Raw genomic sequence first — 17,948 nt, 5'->3', positions numbered from 1 at the left:
AGAAAGAAGAGAGCCCCTTGTTTCCCTGGTAAACGTTTTTTTCCGCGCGGAACAAGATTGCCACGCTCGCGGATTCGGCGCGGTATCAAAATGACTTTTGCGGTGATTATTAAAAATTTTCTTGACTTCACTTTGACGCTATTGATGCTTCTTATTCTACGTGTTATCTGCACTTTGTTTTCTAAATTTTATACTTTCCACTTGGCGAGATCTCGATAGCTCTTACTTCGTGTTGAAATACATTTTTTTTTCTTCCTTTTTTAAGACGGAGAAAGAATGCGCGAAATTATATTCGTGGATCATAAACGCGATTGGGTAAACGTGAAATTTTGATAGCATTTTTTTTCAAACCTTGGGCATTTTAATTGATTTTATAACGCACACGGCGTGCACGCACGTGAAAGATAGGAAGAAGGAGAGAGCTTCATGTTTTTCTTTTATATATGTACAATATTTTATTCTTTTTTTTTTTCTTTTTTTTTGCGTATAACATTACGTTGTGTATAATGCGAGTGTACACGAGTAGCGAGAGAAAGTAACATTGTAATCAAGCTACGTTTTATCCAAGTTTAAATTAGAATTCAAATGAAAGTGCGAACGCGGTGCGATGCACCGGAAGCTGTTGCGAGATAAAGAGATCCTGTTTCGCGCTTAATTAACCGTCTCGCTGCTTATCTTAATTTATTAACGGAGAAATTAAAAGCGTTTACACCCACCGCGTCGAGTGCGGTACCGTCGAGTGTGTTTCAAACACACGATTGAAATAAAAGAAAATACGGCGTTTGTACTTGTGTGCGTTACGCGCGAAGGAACTGATTTTTAATTAGGAGTTAATCACGTGTATTTTTTTTTTTTTACGACGCCCACGATCTAATTGGAAATTTCGCTTTCAGGTGAACAATAGCACGTAGAAGGGAAGGAACTACCGAGCCATCTGGGTGCGGAAGCCGAACGAGGCGAAGGAAGTCTCGGCGGTGGTTTTAGATGTTAGAAGGCGCGGGGGTGGCTAGAGTGGCCCCGCCGCTGGGTACGGGTCCCGATGCCGGTCCCCGTATCGCAGACACCCACATTAACCTCCACCCTCGTACCCAAGGAGGAATCAAACATGCCCTTCATAGACGACGAGTTATTTTGGTACTCTGACAATGACGGAAAGATGGATTTAGCCCAGTGCCTTCAGGTGAGTTAAAGCTGGCAATCTATTTAGAATTTGCATTCTGCGATTTGGAACTCGAAGAAGTTTACAAAACGTGGAATCTAAATTCTATAAATTATTAAAAGTGTGGTGGTTGATCGAACGTGCATCTTTAGTTAAAAAAATTTGTCTCTGTTTTTAGAGCAACACAGGCCAATCGGTGGAGTTTTCATCGATGGAGTTGAGTGCTCTGGTAGGAACGCACACGGCATCGAATGTGCCGGCGGAGGAAGGCGCGGGCATGTCCAGTGTTACTGGCACAGGGGAAGAACTGTTCGATCCCCTGGACTTCCTACGAGAACTCGAGGCCGAGACTAGCCAACCCACCTCCACCACAACGCCTTCTTCCTTCAAGAGACAGAGGCACAACATCGCCGCTGCCAATCCTCTGTTAGCAGGTAAATTGCATTTTTATTTGTATTGCATATACAATCAAATATTGCATATTATTTATATAAATATAAATATACTTTAGAAAGCGAAATTTCTTTTTACAATGTTCACTACATGTTTCTCGATATTTTTATGTCTAGAAAAGTTAGCAGCGCCTTCAACACAAGCGTCTCCAAATTCCATCTCTTACGTTTCGAGGACGGAAATTAAAACGGAGAACATTCAACCTGAGACGAGTAAGGGTAAGTGATAAATTTATTCTCGTCACAAATTGTATGATATAAATGATTTGTAAAACGTTCTGGATAATGTGTAAACGGAAAAAAACGGATATACTTTGCGAATAACAGATTTAACTTAAGTCGATATAGTAGGGAAACTGTAGAGCGTCTGTATGATTCTACTTTACCGGCATGAAATCAGCGGACGGTATTCTGCGTCTAGGATATTTTTCTGCCGAGTAATACGCGCAACCTTCTTTATCTTTGCGCGTTCAAGTCGGCATGTATTGCGGTCGGTCAAGTCTCTTTTCACGCGGACCGAGTATTTTCATCGCGCACCGCTGAAAGGAAAACCGGCCAAGGTCTCTTGATTCGCGAGCAGACATCCGCGTTACGATAATTATGTGAGTATGACTCGTGTCCAGTAACTCGAGAGAGAAAAAAAAATTAAAAAAAAAAACCCGTGTACCCACGACTGTGCGTGGCCCAATTCTTATAATTTACAGCCGTGTTGTAATATGGCGCGCACCTTTATTTCGCAACTTTGCTACGACAAACGCGAATACATCCGTAAAAATGGCGCTGTTTCGTACAGCATTATTGAATAGCGTACATAGCTAATGAAAATGTCTTGATAAATCTCATTTACACTTGTTCATACACGAAACTGTGCGTGTATCGTGACTTTTTTTTTTTTTAATGGCAACGATTTCTTTATCGAAGTTGCTTGTGCCAAATAATTAAAAAAAATATATATTAAAATGCTAGAAAAATATAATAATATTAAAAATTTCACATTTATAAAGTTTACGATTTATAGATCTTCAAACTTGAAGTTTTATTTAAGAATTTTAATTATATTTATTTGGGTCTTGATCGTCGATTGACTGTTCAGATTTTTTTTTTGTTTTTTAATGAATTTCGACGCGATGGTTTTGTCGAACTTTTGACAAGGGCGGGGTCTTGCAATTTCGTTTTGACCGCAGGCCGCGACGAGTAATTACGAGCCGTTAGAACACGAATTGAAATGGGTGCTCATCGTTGTTCTTTTCACATTTTTAGAAAGCGGTTGGAAAGTGAGAAACCAAACTTTCTAACAAAACTATTACAAATACAGTTCGAAATTAGTTTGCGCCCCAATGTTATCAAATTCGAATCAAATTGCAATAAAGCTAGTATCTATGAAAGCGGTAACACTTAGGTACTTTTCATTCCAATAGTAGGTAATTTTCTCTATGAGAACCGAAGTCGAATGCTTGATCATTTGATGACTTCTTTTTTTTTCTTTCTTTTTTTTTTGAGAAAACAAATAACTAAAAAAAGCGGAATTAATTCCCGTAAAAATTTCGATGATAAAAAATAAGCGCTAATAATTTTTCAGTGGCAAAGATACGCATATTGCTTTGAAAAATCAACGTATACGATAATAGATTAAATGAAATATTTAAACACACGTGGAAAAAAAAAAAAAGAACATCTCGTGCGCAAATTAATTTACTTCAAGTATGACTTAAAATTCTTTCTAATCAGGACGCGAAAGCGGCGATTAATCAGGTTCAGTTATTAAGGATCAAGGATGTTTTCTGTTATCCGGGCATGATTTCAATCCCGATACCCGGTGAACTCGTTAGGCAGGAGGAAAGCGAGCGCTCGGCGTGTATGTTTTCTGATGTGCGTCTTCGGCATAAGCATCACTTTCACCGAGTACTCGGTGCGTAACGCGCGCAAAAAGCGATTTTTCGCGCCGATACGCCGTCGTTACACGCTCGATCGAGCGTCCGCACGCGCGTGTCGGACGCATTTTCATATGCGAGAACGTCGCGCGCGTTTTCGTCGCGTCTCCGCGCGTCAAACTTTTCCCTCTCGATCGTCCTCGGAGTGACGACGAAGAAACCGCCGCGCCGGCGGCTTGAGCGCGGCTCGTGAAATCAAAAGTAGGGCAGAAGAAAGTAATCTCGCGTTAAACGTCGAAACGCGAACAACTATATAATTCACTTTCGGCTTGTTCCGTTACGGGAACGAACGTCGGTACGGTTCGGCATGCACATTTCTTCAGGCGACTTTCCCGATTTATTAGGCTGCGATCGCGGCGGAATGACCCCGGAGTACAGAAATTTACTTAAAATTTTCTAATTTAATTTCTATCAAGTTCCTCATCTCGAGCGCGCCGAGTTCCTAGATTTAATACCGATGTCAAACGTTGCTGTAAAAGGAAATACTCGGGTTTTTCCGAACCCGATACTCGTTTATGCAATCCACCGGACGCGTCTCTTGTGACGGAAGTTCCGACAATCCCCCTGGATTCTATCGCCTACGAGATTCTACACCCCAATGAGATCCTCGCACAGATTCCGGGTTCCGTCGGTGAGCTTTCGCAGATTCGGGATGCCGCGGATTCCCCGATCCCGAAAACGGCCCTCCGCGTCGCGCCCTCGCCGCCGGAAACGATCCGGGGAATGGAATTCGTCTCGATAACACGCGCGCGACGCGCGACGCGCAAGTGCATCCGTTCTCTCCCTTCGCCCCTCGGTATTCCCCCCTTTTCGTCTTCTCGGCCCGCTGCATCCAGCTGTGCTCCACCCGTTCGCTGCACTTGTCGCTACCCTCGTTCCCTTGACCCTCCCCAAACACATAAATTCTCCCCGCCCGCCTCTCCTCCTTTCGTCTGTCGCTGCCCGGTTGGAGTCCCACGGAAATAGATCCGAGATCCATGCGCCGGCTTTTTCCGCTTCCTAAACGCCCGTCTAAACAGAGATGAACAGGTGCGTCGCAAAGATACCGCGTTGATACCCTACGTCCTGCACGAGCCTCGCGATCGTCCAATTTCTTCTTTCGCTACGCGAAAATCTCGCGCGCGTTTTAATTGCCACGTACGATGGTGTGGCATTCGAGATACTTATCGGTCCGCATTACATGTATTTTCAAGTATCTCAATTAACGCGACTATAGGCGCGACCGATGCATTCCGAGCAACCGTTTCTCGCCGAGCATTACGAATTTGCGTTCGACACCGTTGACCAACTTTTGCGTCCGTTTGACGATGCGGATATTTTTCTCAAACAGAAGACCCCACGGGGGTGTTTACAGACGTAATGAAGGCGGTCGATATTCGCTGTTTGCCCGTAAATCAAATATTAGCTAGACTCGCCATTTACGATAATCATATTTTTTTATATTAATAAGAGTACTGAGAAACATGCCTTTTTTTTCTCTCTCTCTCCTTCTCTCTCTCTTCTTTTTTTTTTTTTTTCTTTTTTTCTGCGTCGATGTTATCATCGGACGTTCAGCGGGAATTGTTCGATATTACGCTTCTCAAGTATCGCGCGCGTTAAATAATCGCGTGGGAACGGACGAGTCGAGGATAAATTGCGAATCCGAGGGAGGGCATGCGTACACTACTATGTAGTGGATCTAAGTAATTCTATGTTAATTGCTCGCCCCCTGGCCTCGCGGCGAGCAACACTTGAAACGGTCCCCCTCACGATGCAAGCCGATAACTCGTTTTCAAGCGATTCTACTCTTCGCCGTTCGACCTTTTACGCTTTTCTGGGTTTCGCCCGCGATGCTGCTTCGCTCAGCCGCCGCTCGCTGGTTGCGTGCCACCGGCAAATCCCACGCGACGCTGCACTTGCCACACTTTTTCTGGAATTCGCGACGCGATGCAACTTTCTTGCCAATTTTTACTCACGTTAGGGGAAGTTCCCTCATCCCGCAAGTACGAGAGTTCGTGGAATTGTCGCGATTTATTTCGATCCCGAGCCGCTCTTCTCGCAAGACTCGTCCCTGAATTATTCCGCAGTACTTTCGACGATTACGTTACGCAACGTATACTTTAAAAGTCCCACCGCGCGAAGATTTAATACAGCGCTGATTTTTATCAATCCCGAACTTTAAAACCCCGACCGAGTAAACTTAATATTTTTCATTATAATATTTTATTAAATAATTTTTGTAAATCAATTACGCATTAATGAATAAAAATTAAACTTTCTTTCTTTCTGTCATCGGCGAACGACGTCGGTGCTTTTCACACTTATATATCAGCTTTGTCTGTAAAATATAATAGGGGGAGATCGTCGATGATGTCAGGCCGCGCGGATAGAAACAAATTTTAGATTCAAATGAGTCTCGCAGCCGAGCGCTTTGCATTTTTCTCAATTATATTCGAACTCGTAAACTTTGCTTCTCTAAGGAAAAAGAGGAGGGAAAAAAAAAAAAAAGAAAAAAAGTAGAAGAAGAAGAAACGCGCTTCTAAATTCAAACGGCACGCAACGGAGCGGCGTGTTACATGGAATCGCGTGTAACGAGTGGGACTTGGAGGGATCTCGGGGCTGGTTGGGTAATCGGCTTCCTCGTATTGCCACACGCCGCGACGGTGCCACAAGGCGCACTTATGTGTCTCTCCTTCCTCTCTCTCTCTCTCCTCCCCGTCTTTTTCTCTCGTGTCGTTTGAAAGTGAATTCAAGATGGCCACTTTAAGAGCCGGCGCGACGAAGCCGCGGCGCTTACGCATTTACACGCGTACGCGGCGTAGCCCACGTGTGCGTGTGCGTGCGCGGTGATAGTGCACAGCCGCGTAACGAGAGTGTTGACATTTTCTACAATCAGGTCAGGGCCCCCTCGCCGAGTCCGCCGATTTTACCTGCAACCCTCCTCCAAGAAAACGCGCACGCGGATGTAAACAACATTTCGCGACAAAAAGTTGATCGGTCGGACGAGAAGTTTTTTTTTTTTTTTTTAAATTTTTTTTTTTTCCTTCGTATTTTCTTTTTTGTTTGCTTCGCAACTTTGAACTTTATTAAGATAGAATTTTATGCGGCGGTTTGTGGCGCATGCCGCCGCATTTTATTTCACTTCGTCGCGGGATGAACAGATAGAACTAGGAGTAAGAGAGAATGACGTGTGGCCGTTGCGTTTCCTGTTTATGTGAAACGAGACAGCGGGCCGAAATAGCGCCGCTGCTCGAGCCGATCGTAAAAACGTAGAATGAAGAGATATCAGAAGGCTGAAAATCTGGACCGATAGAAAATTTCCGTAACTTTGACGAGGAATCGAAGGCCGTCCACTTAGCAGGCCGCGCAAGCGAACGTACCCGAGGAACCACCTGTTGAAAATCGGCCGCTTTCTGCGCAAACAGAAACTCTCGGTCGCTATGGAGACCGAAACGCGCCGTGGTTTATTTCGAGAGATGATTTTTTTTTTCTCTTCGTGCCGCGACAATTTCGCTCCGTGTTCTGCCAACGCGTTCTCGTTACAGCGAACGACATTTTCTCCTTCGACGCTGCCCACGCCGGCAATTTCGGCTAATCGCGGTGTTGTTCGTCAAACAGTGATTACGTAAAATAGAAGAGTCGGCGGATGCTACCAGCGGATCGCGATAATATTGACCGGGCACATTAAGGCTCATTTAGGTGAACAAACAACGTTCGAACTCGTCGTCGCATAAAACATTTATATTCCCGACTCTTAAATTGCACGACTCGGTGCGCTATAAAAAATTAAAAAGTATACGCACGTGTGCGCGATCTCGCTCGAAAATAATTTGAATTTCATAATTCAGGATAAAACAGGGACGTGCTTTCGGTCGGCGCGGGGGCCTTTTTACTTTTTCCATCGCGTGGAAAACCACCCAGCAGGCCCGAAATTGACGGAACGTGAACCGGGGGAGGTGAAAATCGGTCATCCGGCACGTACGAAAGCGTCACGGCGGACCGTTTAGAACTCGTCGCGTCACGTCCCGGCGTCGAGCGGGTGCAGAAGGGTTGACAAAAAAATGTTTGGGGGAGCGATCCCGGCTGCGTTAACGCGCGTTAAGAGAAACACGTGCAGCCCGCGCCAGGCCTCCGCGACGTATTTTTTTTTTTCTTTTTTTTTTATAGAGAGTCATGCGTGTCGCTTTCAGGGCTCGCAATTGTTTACACTGTAGACTTCTGACAGTCGTTCCCCTTTTTTCGGCATTTGTCAAAGACCGTTACTCTTTCGGGAAAATCGGTTTATCTGGAACGGTCTCTCCTTCTCGCTTCAACGCTCGGGTTTCTGAAACGGTCGGATTGAAATTTCGTGAGAAATGCTAATCGGACTTGATAAGGCCGTGCGTGTGTGTTCTTCGCCGAGATACGCGCCTTCTATCTGTTTTATTTATTGTGTAAACAAGAAGCGCGTGCAGAATAGCAACTGGTTCGCGCCGTCCGTGGCTCGGTAAGAGACGCGTTTCGGTGTTTTATCGGGCCTACGCTTTTCGCGACAGCGTTACAGTTGCGCGCAATCGGAAGAAATGTTAGCCGACCGATAAGAACGATATTTCCATCCTGCGCCGTGTCGTCGCCGCGACAACGGCTGTTCTATTTATTACGCAAATAAAAAGCTCCGCGAATGTTATCTGCGCGCGGCAGGGAAATTAGCGCTGAATCGTACACCTGAGTAATAACAGCATGAAATAATTAAGACCCGCGATGCCTCCACTTTCCGCGAACCTCGGTTAGATTCGCGAAACCGACGAAAAACACCGGCTAGTCGGAATAATAACGCTCGCTCTGCCTTACTTATTAAATTTTACGTGTGAATATACATATAATCACGCTCCGAGAGATTCTATTTTTATCACATAAAATCTATAAAGCTATTTCTTTGATTATTGTTACTTTTTTTTTTTTTTACGTAATATATTAACACTTGTTCTTTAAATACCTATTAATTAATTTTCTTGGCGCAGTTACGAATGTAAATCACGGTAAATGGAAACGCTGGAGATCCTCGCTCGAATTGCATTTGTTAAATCGCACTTAGCCAAGACGCCCGTGCGTGGCTCTCGCGGAAGTCTCCAAGGCTCGTCCATTGTGTCGATACCCGGCTTCCTTCCCTCTTCTTTTCGTTTAAAAATAAAACCTCGCGGTCGACAATGCGTGCCGGTGCGCCTCGGTAATAATTAAGTCTCGAAGGACGCGCGGGCCGGTAACCTTAATTCCCACGAACGCATTCTGCGCCTTCGTCGCCGTGGCTCGCGTTCGGTCTCCCGACTTCTGGCTGGGTGTTTTTCTCAGTAAAAATGCATTTCCGCGAGGCGGTCCCACCGCCTGCTTTTCACAAGGGAGAGACACCATGCGTGGTACGCCCAGGAGCAGGAAACGGAAAGCGGGGAAGGGCCGGGAGAAAATTTGTTATGCCCAAGGACTAATTTCTCGGCACTCTTCCCAGAGACAGACGCGTTGTCTCGGAAGCACGGACGATTTTTCGAACGTACCAGTAGTAGCTAGTACCAGCATGTGCGACGTGATCGATTACAGCCGAGTTTTTACCTCTGATAACGAGCAGCGAGATAGAGAGAAAGAGTAGATTTTGAAACTGTTGGAAATTTCGGCGGAATTAGCATTTATAGGTTCGTTAAATTATATCGTTAGGGCCAATTGTTTTAACTTGCAGCTAACTGGTGATATATCACGTGTTTTGACCCGTTTAGAAATAAAAAATTAAGACAAACGACTACCTCGTAAATAAAATTAACCAGAAGCTAGATCAATCGGCAGAAAGTCATTTATTTAATTGAAAAATTTAATAGACATGGTAAAATAAAATATATCGCGTTGATAGTGCTTTAAAAGCCTCTTTTATTCTCAGAGATTTCCTATGTACCGAGCAAGTAAACAGTTTCGCAAGAGTCGCGGCAGTGCGAGACCGGGAATTTCCTTATACACGACTCGACGCGCAGAAAAGGTGCATATGCACGCTCGGCTGTGTCTCGGAATTGGGTTATGGTTATGCAGTTAGTGCAAGAGAGCGAACGAACGTACGATCGATCGATTCACGGCGGAGATCGGTAGATCGCGGTTTGAGGTGGTAGCAGGTGCTTTTACAAACGCGCTTCCGCCGTAATTGCAATTACTCGCTCCGTATCACGATTACTCGTGATTTATTTTCTTTAATATTTATCAACGCAAACTGCTCGAAGTCAAAAATTATCTGAAGATTGCCCTAAAAGTTGCGGGTCATTTTTTAATTCAAGATTTCTAATAAATCGTAAATCTTAGGCGGCTCCTGTATCAGAAAAACATTTTCGGATATTTCAAGGTTCTGGAGTTTTATATTCGTATATATAATTCATTCTCTGTAGACAAATTTTGGTCAGAGCGAGGTTCAACCATTAAAAGTAAAAAAAAAAAAAAAGAAGAAGAAAAAGAAGAAGAAAAAAATAAAGGGAGAAACTCCGCTTTTAATATTTATCTGTTTTACTTCGCAATTCAGTGTTATTAAATTTTCAACGGCCCGTCGTGACACGAAACGAAGTCTCGCTTTTCTCTTTCGAAGTTCGCCCTTCAGCGTTCTCGGACACGAAGCACGCGGCTTTCGCTACACCCCGTATAATGGCCTCACCGATTATTGACTCCGACGCGGAATGTAGGTCAGGTGTGTACGACCGCCGCGAATTATCTTTTCCTCTTCTCTCGATTTAACGTATACGGCTCGCACAGGGCGCGAATCAATAAGCATCGTCGGTGCCGATTTTTGCGAATCGGTGACGCGGCGTAGTCGGTTAAAATCGCGACGAGGAGGGCGAGAGAGAGGAAGCGTGCACCCGCTGACCCCCAGTAACGCTTGGGAAATCCTGACGATTTTTTTCTGCGCCAATAATCCCTTTTTTTTCCTTGCGACTTGCCGATCCGCAATATGCTAATGACTAGGATTTTCCGTCGGCAGGTGCACATCTCATTTTGAACGCCACGTGCCATGTAAGCATGCATAACGTATTCTCTCGCGCTCGTAAGAATAGGCGATTGATAAGTCATTCCGCTGACGCGCTACCGACCAAAAAAAGAAAACTGACCATTGTCCGATTCGCCTTTAAATCGCGGTAGTTTAACTCTGGAATGCACGAGAGATCGATCACCGAAGTAGAGCGGGTGATTTATATTGTACATTAATATCCGCGATTACGACTGGACTTTTGTATTGTTACTCACAACTAAAAAAAAAATTATAAGATATAAGAAATTTAAAGAGCTTGTCGTTATGCATCGCAATTACGTATCGCGATAACAATTCCATTCTGTGCTAATGTTATCCAAATATTAAATTTCGCGATGCTTGCTGTATTATTAATAAATTGATACTCGTCGAAGATGATACCCCGCTTTTTCTTAGCGGGAAACTTAATAGAGATTTAATAGCGGTAGCAGACGAAGTTAAAAATTAAGTGCTTCTAACAAAATGAGATCTCTCGCGAGACGCGCGTCCCGCGTAGCAACAGGAAACTAGTTTTTATCCTCGGTGTCGAGATGCATCTCGCGTGGATATTTTCCCTTGTTCCTTCCCCTTGGGATCGCGTCCTGTATCAAATCGTGGAAACTTATAAAGCCTGGTGGGTTTTTTTTTTTCACAGACACGGTTGCAAAAAAAAAAAATGCGCATTTAAAGGAAAACGCGAACAATAAAGAAGAAAAAAAAAAAAAAACCGTGTTAAAATTCGGCGAGATGACGAGAGGACATCGACGTGCGTTTGTGTGCGTCGACGATTACGCGCGGCGGTATCACACTCGCCGGGGGCGGTCATGGGGCGAGAGGGAAAGGAGAGGGAGGGAAGAAATACACGTACGGCGGCAACGCAACAGTTTAGAGTGAGGTGTTACGTCAGTGAAAGTGTTATGCCGATGTGGGCCGAGGCTAACCTGTGGAGCCCTGTCTCCGCGCGTACGTGCACCGGCGTTTGTGTATGTGCGGAGTACACGAAACTCCCGTGTAACGTATGCAGGCACGTATCGACGGTTCCGTGCAATCCCTTTTTCCCGCGACCTCCCGCCGATATCGAGATCGAATCGAATAGGAACACACGCCGGAAGTCTCGCGCTCGAAGAAATTCCACGGCCGCTTTAGCTCGCGATTTGTGTGTGTCTGCTGGTTTAGAGAAAAGGCTCGCAGAGTTTGCGTGAATTCGTTTCGCGGACAAAAATGCTGGGAGGGCTTGACGAAACGATCTTCGGTAATCGACAGTCGTATTAAAATATAACGCGTAATCGAAAATTATATAAATTATATACTTTGCGTACAGGCGTAAAAAAAATTCCAATTAAAAAAAAAAAGAAATCAGGGTCGACGTGCCCTTTACAGCGACACCGTTGATTACGTTCGTTTTCCCGATCGATTGATTATTCGCATGTATTGTTAGGTCGTCCGATGACGTCTTTTCTCGGGTATGCCGGGTCCCGGCGATATAATGGAATGTAATTGCCTTGTACGTGGGACGTATCGATTGCACGATGCAATTGAAACAGGATGCAGATCCTCGACACGTGTTCCTGTTCTTCTTCGTTAGCGGGAATACTACAATTAGAATAGTTCCAGGGAAATCGTTATCGAACATCGGAGGAATGCTTTTTAAAAAGTTTTTATAACATTAAAAGTTTCTTACACTCTTTAAATCAAGATTTAAGAACAAATAGTTAAAAAAAAAGAACATTTCTTTGAGTAATCTTAAACAAAAATTTAAACGTAAATTTATTAATTGATCTTTTGTCTTGTAAATTAAAATAACCAGTCGTTCAACTTTTTTGATGAAATTTCGCGGCGCATAGCTTATGAAAAAAATTAATTAATTGATTTTCAAATTGTGATTTTTCTCCCTTTCTTTTTCTCTCTCTCTCTCTCAAGAAAAATATTGATCTTGCGAAATACGCTGCTAACTCTAAGATAAGATATAAGAGGTCTTTCGGTGAAAATTTAAAAAAGCAATAAAAAATAATGTCGACAAGTTTGTAACGAAAGTAAAATATGATTACGCCATTGCGAATTGAAAGTAATATGTCTGAACCGTGAAAATATAATAATGTTTCCGAAAGGTATGCGTGTAAGCAAAAGCAATAATGACATTTTTATCTCGCGGACTGAGTTATGCACGATTTATCAAGTTGCGACAATGATTTCGGTGTTCTTCCGAAATATTTCATCTCGTCTCGCGGTGCCGCTGATAATATTCCGCGTCGACAGCGCAATATTATTTAAGACAGTCTGGGCGAGAAAATTGGGTTTAGACGACTGTGTCTTTAATAGACAATCGCGTCTGAATTTGGAATAACGATCGGGACTTGGATCAATATTTTCGCGACACCGTCGGGATGCGCATATCGCGAAACGTCTCCGCGTGCTAGATCCAATCTTTTTTTTTCGCGTTACTTGAAACTGCAGTTTCCTGTTTACGCTGCCGTTCGTTGGCAACTCTACCATCTCTTTCTCTCGCTTTCTCTTTCGTTGATACCTGATTTTGTGTTCACTGATAACGATACACGGTTCGTATCTTTACAGCGCACGGCGTTACATGCGAACGTAAACAGTTTCGCGTCGAAGTGAACGCTCGCGGAACAGAAGTATCTTCTAGAAGAGACACTCCCCCTGAATTTATGAGATTCGATATTTATTGCAAGGATGATTGCGATCGGGGGAGGATTTTTTTTTTTTTTTTTTCCTCTGTGCCACCGTTCGGCGCACGACGTGCCATTAATTAAGTGCGTGGGCCTCGTTCCGATTGGTATCGCGGGGCGAAGGAAAAGTCAGACGGACATGAGAACACGGGGGGGAAACTAACGTGCGGACGACGCGCAGGAAGTCGGCTTCGTGTCGTCACGAATCCGCCGCGTCTGCATCGTTGGCTTCACCGGGCGTTTGCTACCGTACCCTGCGAAAGCGGAGGTTGAGACGAAATAACAGCCTTGCGGCGTGCACGGCCGTCACGACGGCCGCCGTCGTCTATATACTCACGCCCTTGAAGGGTCTGCGACTCGCAGGATGCCGCCGCGCGATCTAGATACCGCGTCGAGGGTTTGGAGAATTTTCCATCTTTCGCCGTCCCTTTCCATAATCGGCGGAAGCGCGCGGTTGCGCGATCTTTCCGCGAATTCTTATCGTTATTTCCGCGGAGGTGCCCCCGGCCGCGACCGCGCGACTTTTCCGTCACGCGAAACGTTCGGCCCGAGCGGAATCGCGAGGAGACGGCGCGACCGAAATGCGACGCGAGCTAAGTCGGATATCGATCTCGGCGGACACAATTGGTCGCTTTTAGCTGGCAGATATGTAATATAAGATGATTATTGAACGAAGCACGGGTCGCAGACATTTTAATATCAATTTGTTTCAAAATTAATTTGCCAATTGATTTATCATACGATACCTTTCGTTCGCGGATTTAAACGAGCCTGGATTACGTTGGCGAGGTAACGCTTTTGTTCAATAATCTTCGAAGTGCGAGATAACGGTGAGAAACGACGGAAAGACGTGAGAGAACTGATCGATTCGAGGGACGCCGTCGAAATAGCGAAATCACGCCGCGTGATTGGGAAAAATAATTTATTACCGAAAAGCCCTCGGGGGATCGCTGCGAAATATCGCGCGCATCACGTGCCGCGAATGCGCATCACGAGAGGCATATACCGCTAGGGCATATGTTGCCGCGGAGGCGAGAGAAAAAGTGTAAGAGCGAGAGAGAGAAAGATAAACAGCGAGATCGTATCTCGATTCCAGAAAACATATTTTTATCGCTGCATCGTTCTCAGCGTTGGTGCTCCGGTGGCACGATGAAATAATTCCCACATGATCTCGCGCGAGTCGGACTCTGGACGCGAATTAAAACCCAAGAGACGGCGCGCCCCCGTTACGTGTCGAGGAAACGGTGAAAAGTTAATTGGCCCGTGAATTTTCAATAATCTCGAGTGCCCAGGCGCACCGGACAAAGCCGTGAGGACGAGTGGGAGGGAAGGGGGGGGAGAAAATCTTTTGAATATTTGTATCAAAGAGGAAGCGCGCAAAATTAATGAAACACGGTTCCCGCCGGTGTTATCGCTTCAGCCGTCTTCGCGCGTAGTACCCGACATATAACTCGGCGCTCCGCGATTACCTAACCCCTTGGGGGGCCGTTGCATTTCGGCCTCTGGAGATTTTGCGAGCTGCCGTCGACGAGCGCGCGGGCTCCCGGAAATGCAAACCGGCGCGATTGGCAATTCCGTTTATACTTTTCGCTTTGACGCGGAGGCTACGGGCGCGCACGCGACCGGATGGATCGTCGTCACCTGTTTGCGGCCACGTGAATAATTTCGATCACAGCTATTTCAACATTCCCAGCGTTGCATTATGGACGAACGTGCAGACAGAAGATGTCTCTTCTTCCGCGATCGATCCGACTCCGACGACGAGTCGCGTAAGCTCGTAGAAATTATTTCTGATCCGCGAACACGTGTGGTGGTATTCGCGCCGCAAATTGGGTCATCAGACGGCGCCGCCCGAAATCCGATAATTATCTGGAAAGATGTAATCTGCTCCCGATGGCGCTATTAGCCGCCGCCGCCGCCGTCGTAGCTGCCGCCGCCAAATATTCTTGCAACGATCGCGCTTATTCCAGGCACCAATAATTCCGAATCGTCTGCACCGCCGAGCTCTCACCGTGAGAAAATCTATAACGTATTTACCGAACGGACCGCAGTCCGCAAATAGCGAAAAACCACGAATATCGGTCGCCTCGTCGGAAAACGGCGGGGTCAGATCACGAAAATTGAGTCCGTTTGAGATCGCGATGCTCGATTATCCCCGCAGAAGCTCTCGACTAGTTTTTGCCTCCCAGTCTACTGCGAGCTTATCCCCGTAACTTATTAACGTGCGCGCTTCACATCTCGCATTCTGTAACCTTTCGCGCCACAAATCCGCGCTAACCAAATTTGCATTACACCTCGATGATAACGAAGTCACAAAATATCGTTATCGCGCCTCGCGGATGAAAAATACATCTGCAGACGCGCGACCATTTGAGCTTGAGCAATTTTTAACGTGGGCTGGCTCAAGTCGCACGTCGGTTTCGAAGCGGCGTATCCGAGAAACAGCCCGAGACGCAAGAAATTCAAGACTTAACACGGATTCCGTCTATGACATTATCGTTGCGACATAACGTAAACATATGACGAAGTTAAAGTGCGAAAGGTTAGGTACGCGGCGCGGGTTCGCCGGCTGCGATTGACGCAATATACGGGATACACGAGCCTCGAAACTATCGGCAACTTCGAGGTGTAGGAGTTCCCTGGCAATTACGACGTCAAAGTCCCGCGGAGAAAAGTGATCGCGTAATCCTGTTCGCGAGTGGGCAAGAAACGCGACGCGGCATATCGAAACGTCGACGTGTTCCACGCACAATCGCGATTAATAACACGGTAGCGAAATCAATTCATCGGCGAGACGCAACGTATCCTTCACCTAGAAACAGATCAAATTAGCATAAACACGCGTCGGTAAGCGGCACGTCGCTGTCTAAATAATACAGGCGTTTGGCTTGAATGCTTTTTACAGAAACGACGCACGATTCTAGCGGTTGCGAAACTTTGAAAATATGCTGTAAAATTTACGAATAACATTACAAATTGCGCGACGTGGCTTTTATACGTGAGGTATAGCGCCGCAAATTTTTTTTTCCCCTGCGAGAAGAAAATTTTTATCGCTCGCTTCAGTTTTTTGCGGCGTCCCTTCTAGCCGCGGAAATACGTCACTATTCAGTCGCGCTCGTCGGTTCAAACGCTTCTCGCACGCATCTCGTATTCCGCAAAATTCTGTTATGGCTGTCATCGGCTGTCCCGCGACCACAGCCGGCATGAAAGGAGAATTGTTTCGAGGACGCCGCGAAAACGTGGCGCGCCGTGTTTGGCGAATTCACAAGAGCCACGCTCATGAAAAGTGCAACAGGAGTTTGCCGTGGCCGCGGGCAAAAAGTTCGTCATTCGGTATAGAATTCGCGGTGAGCGAACACGCGGTTCTCCCCGGTATTTATATAATAAAACGGTTAGCAGAAACAAAAAAGAAAAAAAAGAACAAAAAACCGATGAGATTCATCAGAGACCAGTCTGCAAAATTAAAGACGTTGCCTGCGGCAATTCGAAAATGGATCGAGATATTTTGCGTTTCGATCGGGCGTGCATGTAGGGTAATCTAATTCGATTGATTAAACGTTAATATCGTTTAATCAGCAGACTTTTAAAAGCGTATTAAACGACGAGTGACTCTGCCGATTGGGTCAATTAAAAAAAAGTAAAATTATTTGCGAAAGGTTTTTCCAATCTTTCACGATTGTCGATAATTAGAAATAAATTTTTTTTTACAATTTGACGCATAATTCTTTGTCCCGGATTAACATGACGCGCGATACATGAAATAGTCGACTGGTGAAAGACAATTTTCCGAGAGAAAGTGCGTCTCGACGAAAAGCAAAAGCGGAAAAGATATAATAAACCGTTTCCGTTCGAACGATATCGTGTCGACTTTTCTGTTTCAATATCGAGAGAAATGAGAGGAGCGGAGAAGTTCTGCAAGATTTGCGATCGCATTACGTGAGATAAATAAATTCTTGATCGGATAATTAATTTATTACACACGTTGACTTGGAAGAGGGACGACTTGGCGGAAAGTAAAGCGAGACGGGTGTCATTTTTTAAGTGATTAAAATTAATACATATACTATATTAAATATTTAGTTATACGTTACAATGTTACGTATATATATATTTTTTTTATATTATACTTCTCGTCTCACATTTTGTTTTTACTTTTTAACGGCAAAATCCAAGTTTGCGTTCGATCGAGCGTATATCGACAAACGAGGGAAAGGACCGCCGTGAGTCTACGTGTAGGAAGAAACTTCGCAAATTAGGTCGCTTCGGAGACACGTCGTAGATTGTACACGGCTTGTCGTGCACCGACTCCTGCGGCTGCAGCGGCGTCTCTCTTCTTCTTTCGCCGCTCGTCCGTATGCGACCGTCTCTTTTTCGCGCGTCTGTTCCGACTTGCATTAAACTCGAATCGAGAGACGGAGATAGAAGGAGAGAGAGAGAGAGAGAGAAGCGCGATCGCGCTAAAAGGCTCGTACTCGTTTGCGCCAGGGGGAGTTCGCCTAGACCCAGATGCTGAATCGTTGCCGCGAGTCTCCGTAAAGTGAATAATACATTATCCCGATGAGCGGTTACTACTGCTGCGTGCAGGCTGCTGTCCCAGAATCGTTATATTTTTATCCGCTGCTGGTGATCGATTTTCGTAACGGCAATTAATATTTCCGTTGAATTAGTCAGGTGGACGACGCGGTGTCGTCTCGTTTTCATTTCCCTCGTACGAGCGGGAGGGCTTTGAAAGGT

General features: G+C 45.3%; 1 protein-coding gene across 4 annotated transcripts in view; it reads left to right on the top strand.

Moving 5' to 3' along the window:
- Eip74ef (Ecdysone-induced protein E74) overlaps positions 1 to 17,948 on the top strand; it is a 142,065-nt gene that overhangs the window by 44,558 nt on the left and 79,559 nt on the right. For all 4 annotated transcript variants that reach the window (XM_070665862.1, XM_070665865.1, XM_070665864.1 and 1 more), the window contains 3 exons: positions 894 to 1,180; positions 1,338 to 1,593; positions 1,729 to 1,830. In XM_070665862.1, coding sequence (XP_070521963.1) covers positions 1,040 to 1,180; positions 1,338 to 1,593; positions 1,729 to 1,830 — 499 coding nt within the window. In that variant the 5' untranslated portion in view covers positions 894 to 1,039. The remainder of the gene's footprint in view (positions 1 to 893; positions 1,181 to 1,337; positions 1,594 to 1,728; positions 1,831 to 17,948) is intronic.

Source organism: Cardiocondyla obscurior, linkage group LG14, assembly GCF_019399895.1.
Source record: "Cardiocondyla obscurior isolate alpha-2009 linkage group LG14, Cobs3.1, whole genome shotgun sequence".
NCBI lineage: Eukaryota > Metazoa > Arthropoda > Insecta > Hymenoptera > Formicidae > Cardiocondyla > Cardiocondyla obscurior.
Note: the sequence above shows the minus strand (reverse complement) of the source record. Positions and strands in the feature narration are given on the sequence as shown.